At 65.0% G+C, this 7506-nt stretch overlaps 1 protein-coding gene across 2 annotated transcripts in view; it reads left to right on the top strand.

Annotated features, from left to right (window-relative positions):
• Window positions 1–58: 58 nt before the first annotated feature.
• Window positions 59–7506, top strand: part of TTYH3 (tweety family member 3) — a 31199-nt gene continuing 23751 nt past the window's right edge. For both annotated transcript variants that reach the window (XM_032145595.2, XM_032145594.2), the window contains exon 1: window positions 59–406. In XM_032145595.2, coding sequence (XP_032001486.1) covers window positions 284–406 — 123 coding nt within the window. In that variant the 5' untranslated portion in view covers window positions 59–283. The remainder of the gene's footprint in view (window positions 407–7506) is intronic.

The following is a 7506-nucleotide window of genomic DNA, read 5'->3' as shown; positions in this document are numbered from 1 at the left end:
CCAATGGAGGCTCGGGGGCGGGGCCGGCGGGCGGACGGGCGGGGGCGCGGAGGGGGCGGCGGCGGCGGCGGCGAACAAAGAGGCGGCGGGCGCGGGCGGCCGAGCGGAGCCGAGCGCAACCGAGCCGGGCCGAGCCGGGCCGGGCCGGGCCGGGCCGGGCCCAGGAGCGCGCTGATGATGCGGGCGGCCAGGTTGGGGTCGGCGGGTCCCTGAAGCCCGCGCCCCGGGCCAGCAAGGGAGCCCCGCGCAGGCCGCGCGCATCCGGAGGCGGCCGGGCCCCGCCATGGCCGGGGTCAGCTACGCGGCGCCCTGGTGGGTGAGCCTCCTGCACCGGCTGCCCCACTTCGACCTGAGCTGGGAGGCCACCAGCAGCCAGTTCCGGCCCGAGGACGCCGACTACCAGCAGGTGACACGGGCCCCTCGGGGTCGCGGGTTCAGGGCCCCCAGGTCACGGCCCCCTCCCCTTCCAGGGTCACGGCCCCCAATCCCCGAGGGCCTAAGGACCCTTCATTCCCCCATCCAGGGTCAGGGCCACCTCCTCCTCTCAGGTACTGGCCTCCTTCTTTCTCCAGGGTCCCTTCTGAGTTCTAGGACCCCTTCCTCCAGGGTCGTGGCCTCCTCCTCAAAGGTCTAAATATCCTCCAACCCCCATTGAGGGTCCACGGCCCCCCTCCCGATTCTGCCCTTCCCTTCTGGTGTCACTAAGGCCCCTGGGGTCTCATGGAGCTGCCTCTCCCCACTCTGTGAGCCCCCTTGGCCAGTGGAGGGCCTCTCCACCATCACTGTTGGCGGCTTGGTGCTGTGTCCCAGCAGAGACCCCTCCCCAGATGACCCCCAGGCTCTGAGATCAGAGCGGGTGCCTGAGCACGTTGGGTGCAGGCGGGCAGAGACTCCTCGCCCACTCACCCCCGACTGGGGAATCCCATTGCCAGGCTTCCAGTGGGTGAATGGCCTGGGCCGCCGCCAGCCCTCTGTGGCCAGTAATGACCCCCTGCTTGGCGGTCAGGCTGTGGGATGTACACAGGGTGCCGCGTGTGGCCGTGGGAGACCAGGCTGCCTGTAGCCCCCGGGGGAGGGAGGCTGGCGGCCAGGAAGCACCGTGGGCCTCAGGCAGGGAGGCTGGAAGCGGCTGAACCCAGTCAGAGCTGGGGGGCGGCAGGGGGCCCTTTGCAGCCCTCTCCCAGGGGAGCCCTTAGCCTGGCATCATGCCAGGCCCCAGCACCACCCCCATTGCCAAGCTACTGTCATTTGAGTGCGGGGCAGGGGACCAAGCTGTGGGCATTTCCTTCCTGCCTAGAGATCCGGATTCCAGAAGCCCCGTGACCAGGGTCCCTGGTCACCCGGAGTTTCTCTCTGGACGGATCACGGCAGAGCCCCATGGTGGGGTGGGGATGGCTTTGCTTATCAAAATGGCTTGGGAATCCGGTATTCCGCGGGCAGCCTAGCACCTGGACTCTTCAGAACTGCGTTGTCTGTGGCCTCCCGCATCCCGAGGAGGGAGGCGGAAGTGGAGGAGCAGGGCACCTGGGAGCCCACTGCCCCCAGCCTCGCGCTCACTTGCACCCAGGCCCCCCAGCCGAGCCGATGACGTTTCCTAACAGATGAGGAAGGGGGCGAGGGATCGGCCCAGGCACGCCCAGACACAGCAGGGAGGAGGGAGGCGGAAGGATTGGTATAAAATCTCACGCCTGCGTTCTAGAAGCCCAGCCCTGGGGGACCGTTCAGTGTGGGGGCAATGCACATTCAGGAACTTCTGGAACTTCTTCCATGCTGATGGCTTTGTCACTTGTCTCTGGAGGACTCTTGAAGCTGCAAGGAGGGTGTGCCTCACTTTGGAAAGTTCTCTGCCCTGAGGGTTTGGCCCATTTGTCAGTTCTGAAGCTCCAGGGCAGCCCTGGGGCGTGGGGGGTGGCTGTTTCCTGCTGCCCCTTGGGCTGCCACCTGCCCGAGCTGCCAGCCACAGTTGGACTTCCTTCCAGCCCTCCAGGGTGCCTGCATTCCCACATTCGAGACAGGCAGTGAGAGGGAGTGAGGGGCGATGATGTCTGCAGCCCACAAGAGCCTCCGGGCAGTAGCGAGGCTCCTCCGCTCAGCCTGACCTGCCTGGCCTCCAGCAGGGTGCTGTGGCCCTGGGAGGCCCTGGCTTCTGCCCCCTTTCCTCCCCTGCCCTGCGCTCTGCTCTGCTGTGGGAGGGCTCTGACTCACTCTCTCTCCTGCCTCATCTCCACGGAGCAGAATTAGCCGCTGAATAATTCACGATGTGGAAACCGGCCTGCCTCCATCCCCCGCCGCCTCCACTCCCAGCTCTTGGCGAGGGGCTATGGCGTGAGCTGGTCCTGGCGTGCGTCCTGCCCCTGCCCTTCCAGTACTGGTGCTTTTGGGCAACTGCTTGGCGTCTCTGAGCCTTCATTGCCTCATCCTGAATCCGGGCTGGCCGTGCCTCCTGTGTAGGGTCACCCCTGGGAGACAAGGACCAGGCGCCCCCTTCCTGGGAGGATGGGCAGTGGGTGGGCCTGGGCTGTGGCAGGCGCCCCTTCCTGCCTCCCCTGGTGAGGAGTTGCTGGCTGTGGTGGGGGGTGGACCCCTCACCCATCCTGACTGAGGGCTCCCTCTTAGCTGTCTCTGTGCTGCCCCAACCTGGGCTGTGCCCTGCTGGGGAGTGGGCATCTGCCCCGTGGTTATGGGGATGGGGGGATGGAGGGGAGATGGGGCCTGGTGTTGGGAGTTGGGGGTGTGGCACAGGGGACTGGCCTTTGTCCTTTGCTATTTCCAGCCCTCGTGGTCTGCTGTTGGGAACCCTGGTGAAACCCCCGGAGGGACAAGGGCCAGGTCCTGTTTCAAGGCCCTGTGTGGGACTGCCTGTCACTAGTCACTTTTCCCACAGCCCCAGGAGGTGGGGAGAGTTGTCCATTGTACAGATTAGCAAACTGAGGCTCCAAATCACATAGTGAGTAAGTGGTGGAGCCACAGCCCTGCTGCAGGTCGCTCATCTGGCCCCCCGAGGAGCCCCGGTCAGCCTGGAGTTGCAGGCTCCCCGGATTCCCCCACGGCTGCCTTGCCACTGAGGGTGTGACTGTGGGATTAGGAGCTGATGGGGGCTGAGGGATCTGTGGGAGGGCAGGGGGTGGAGGGGCGTCTGGGGTCGGCTCTATGCAGCTCCCCAGCCAGTGACTGTCGAGAGGGGCTCCCATGCTGCCTGGGCATCTGAGTGAATGGGGGGCTGTTGTTCACAAGGGGGGATTTGGAGGTCCACAGGAGGCCTGAGTCTGACTCCCTGGTGGCCCCACAGCTGAGCTGGCAGGGCTGGGCCTGAGGCCCCTGGCGTGGCCTGGGGCCAGTCAGTGCTGCATAGTGAGTCCTGAATGTCCAGTGGGTCTGGCTGCCCTGGCCCCGGGCAGGGGCCCTTGAGGGCAGCAGAGCCTTCTCTTAAGCTAGAGCGTCGCAGGCCTGCACCCTTGCTCTGTCACTTCTTCCTGCATGACCTTGGGTGGTCCAGCCGCTGTCCTGGGCTTTATTCAGGGGAGGCCGGCCTGCCCAGCTCCCACCAGCCTTTTGTGACCCCGTGTCCTCAGGCAGGGATCAAGTTCATGCCCGCTGACCTCAGCCTCTCTCTCGGGCTCACTGTCTCCTCCAGCTCAGGGCAGGCCAGATGCAGCAGAACAGCTATGGACTGTGGTGGGTTCCGAACCCAGGCGGTGGGAGCCCAGTGGTCGGTCAGGGAAGGCTTCCTGAGGTGGTGGTAACTGGCCCGCCATGGAGGTTGCAAGCCCAGCTGCCGACAGTCAGAGGGTTAGGATTTGCCTGCCCCTTTCTGACTCCTCCACGGGCCGTGCCGGCCCTGGCAGGTGATGGTTGCACTGGGACACCTGCCTTCCAGGGCAGATAGTAGGCCCTGCCTCAGTTTGCCTAGCATGGGGGGCCTGTTTTTCACTAGAGCCTGGAATGCCCAGATGTTTCTGTCGAGACCTTAATGATAAGACTGAGGTCACCATACAGAGAGCATGGGGAAGAGCTTCCGGGCTGGGGGAACGGCAGGTGCAAAGGCCCTGAGGCGGAGAGAAGCTTGAGCCTCGGGGACAGGCCTCAGCCCCACATGCCGGAGGATCGCTCTGGTCTGACTGCGCACAGGGAATGTGCTGCCTCAGGAAGTGGTGAGCCCTCTGTGCCAGGCGCTGTGCCAGCCCAGGCTGGATGGCTACTCAGAGGGGATCTGAGCTCTGGGAGTAGGGCCAGTGTTCTCCTAGCAGAGTTGGGAGCTCAGCTCCTAAGAGCACAGCACCTCTGTCTGTGCTGCCACGAGGCGAGGTCAGCCTTGTGTCCAGTTGCAGCCTGGGGGGCAGTTCCCTGGGGCAAGGCTGGCCTGTTATCATCCTCCCCACTCATCAGAAGGAAATGAGCTCTGGTTAAAACAGCAGTGTCGGTTGCCTGTCGCCTGTCTTGTCGTTTACGAAAGCAGTACACGTTCATGGAACATTTGGGGAAAAGGGAAGAGCGTGAGACAGAAGCGTCCCTCCAGCTGGGTTCAGTCCAAGCACATAGAGCTGTAGGGTGGGTGTCCCTGAGAACTGGAATCCTATTGCTTTTGACATGTCCCATACTTTGGACTGTGTTCCAGATGCTTGTCCAGCGTCCCACGGTGCCAGGCAGGATTCTGTAGTTACAGGTGACAGAAGCAGGCCAGACACGGAGGCCCCCCGGGAGCTGAGCGGAAGCTTCAGGAGCAATCCCTGAGTGGACAGGAGCTGATGAACTAGGCTGGGCGGCGGGGGGGTGGTGCGGCGAACGGGACCCTGCATTGGGGGGTAGAGGTGGGCAGGAAGCCCCTGATGGCTGGTCCCAGTCCACTCAGGATTTCCATCTTGGCCGGCGTCTGCATTCCTGGGGAGACTCTGATTGGCCGGGCTTGCCTTTTGGCCAGGGGGTGTGAAGCTGTGGGCCCTGGACCTGCTGGGCGGTGGGTGTCAGGCCACCCTTGGCTCGGCCGCTGCCCGCATCAAGAGTTCCTGTATTTGGGCTCCTGGTTTTTGTGGTTCTGAGGGTGCTCTGGCCACCTCTGTCCCCAGGAGACTCTGGGGTTCTCAAGTCCCTTCCTTGGAGTGCAGCCTGGACCCTCTAGAAGTCCCCGAGGTCTTCACAGCTTTTCGTAGGTGTGGATGTTGGGGTGGTAATTCTTGCTCAGGGTGCTGGCTGCCCCGGCTCCCCCAGCTCCCCGGTTCCAGCATCACCAGGGGCCACGCCAGTCTGTGTGTGCGGGACCCCCGCCTGCCCCCCACTTGCCTGAGACTCGAGGGCCAGCTCTAGGGCCCCTCTTCTGGGCATCTCCATGGTGACCCTTCTTCCTCCCCTGACCCCTGGGCAGGGCCCTGCCGGCCAGCCCCGTCTAAGGGATTTGCAGTGTCAGCCGCTCTGACCCCCGGCCAGGGACTCTTGGTCAGGCTTTGGGGGAGCTGGGAGCCCTGCAGCTTGGTTCCCCAGGCCACAGCGGCTCTCCCCGGATGCTTGTGCTGCTCGTTTCTAAAGCACTTCTCTTGGAGAGCCACCCAGTGGTCCTGGGAAGTGGACACTGTGTCCCTGACATAAGCAGAAACCGGGGGCCGGCCAGCATGGGGGGCCGGAAGACTGGGCGCGGGCTCCAGCTGCAGCCCAGCTCCGTCCCTCCCAGTGGACACGGTGTCAGCGCAGCTCATGAGCCCAGGGGTGCAGGTTTAGGGGGCTCAGGGGCATCTACACTTCCCCCATCTGCCCCACCGTCAGTTCTGCTGAGGCCTCCTCGGCTAGAGAAGAGGAACCGAGTCTGCAGCCAGGGGCCTGGGGTCAAGGACATGGGAAGTGCCTGACGTGGCCACCGGGGAATCAGCATGTGACAGCGGGTGGATGGTGGGTGTGGAAGGGTCACAGGAGGGCCTCCTGTACCCGGGCCCGCTGCTGGGTTCTGCAGGGAGCCCACCCAGGCCCTGTGCTGGGCCTCACACCATCCGAGGGGGCTTCTCACAGTCTTGGGAGGCTGCCTGAGACCTGAGTCCCATGGGGCAGCACCCACTGTGGCTGGGCCAGGCCCATGTTGGCCGAGGGTGTGGGAAGAAGCCGGGCCACCCACAGAGTGCCAGTGCCTTCGGCCTCTGAGGAGGGCGCCAGCCACCGTGCCCCTAGCCGTTCTGCCCCCTCGGGCCTGTGCACGCTGGCTGGGTTCCTGGCCATCGTGGAGGAGCACTCCGGAAGTTCTGGGGTGCACCCAGCTCTGAGCCCTGCAGCTCTGCATCTGAGGTTGGGCCGTGCCCCCTGGGCTGCCTCTCCCTGGTAGGGAGCTGAGCCCGGAGACGGGGCTCCAGTCTGGCGGCTCCTGGCTGGATCTGAGGCCTGGGGCCCGGGTCCCCAGGCGACTGGTGCAGAGGCCTGCAGACAAGCGGGGAGAGCAGGGGATTTTCCGGGTGTCACGCTGGGAGATGTGTCGGAGCACGGGGACCAAAATAGACACGCTTGCTGCAGCTCTTTGGTGTCTGTTCCCTGCACGAGGGGGAGGGCGGCGTGGGCAGCGGGAGAGCTGGGGTCCCCTGGCTACCGGGTGCAGGGAAGGGGCCTGGCCTTTGGGGAGACAGGCAGGAATGGCTCTGAGCCTCAGCCCAAGGGCTGCCTCTCTGGCCTCCTTCCAGGCCATTCCTGGAGGGTGAGGGCCAGCCTGGAGGGAGCCCCAGGGGGCGTGGGGCAGTGGGTGTGAGGCCATGTGCAGCCTGGCGGCCTGGACCTCGGACCTCAGGAGCTGGGGACAGGGACACAAAGTTGGCCCCGACCCGGCTCCCACGTGGCCGCTGCTGGCTGCACGTCCTCCAGGCACGGCCAGGAGCTCACCGTCATGGAATGCGTGAAACCCAAGCCCAGCCTGGTGGAAAATCTGTTTTTAATTTTGAGCCAGCGTCGCTGGGAGCCTGGGCCGAGTGTGCTACGGATGGGGGCTGGGGCCACGTGTCCAGCTTTGCCACGTGGGGGGCTGAGGCCTAGCCAAAGGCTGTGACCCTGGTCCCCCCACTTGTGCGAGGGGACCCACTTCCCAGTGGGGGGCCCCTGACATAGGGGCGGTGGTAGTGGCTCGCACACGCCAAGCCCACCCTGGCCTCCCCAAACAAGTCTTGGCCCTAGGGATCCTGCCCCTTTCCTGACCCTGGCCCAGGACACCTGGGGGTTCTCACAGTGCTGGGGGCCAGAACCCCTGAGTCTGCATTGGGGTGTGGGACCCCAGCCAGCCTCTCAGACATCCCCAAACCTTGTCGCTTCCTCTGGAGGAGGGGCCTTGGCAGTTCCAGGGCTGGAATTCGGCATCCGTGGAGGCAGGTGGGGGTCACTCCCCTCCCACTCCCACCTCTCGCCTGCCACGTCCTCCCGGAGCCCCGTGCTGCTGCCACACGCACAGGCTCAGGCCAGGGCCTCGCTGGTCCCTGCTGCCAGTGGATCTTCGGCATGCAGGAGACGTTTGCCGCCTGGACCCTGTGCCAGGCCTTGGCTGACACTGTC

The sequence above is a fragment of the Hylobates moloch genome, unplaced genomic scaffold (genome assembly GCF_009828535.3).
Source record: "Hylobates moloch isolate HMO894 unplaced genomic scaffold, HMol_V3 SCAFFOLD_24, whole genome shotgun sequence".
NCBI classification, from domain to species: Eukaryota; Metazoa; Chordata; class Mammalia; order Primates; family Hylobatidae; genus Hylobates; species Hylobates moloch.
The sequence above is the reverse complement of the archived record's forward strand: the minus strand, read 5'-3'. Positions and strand labels throughout refer to the sequence as shown.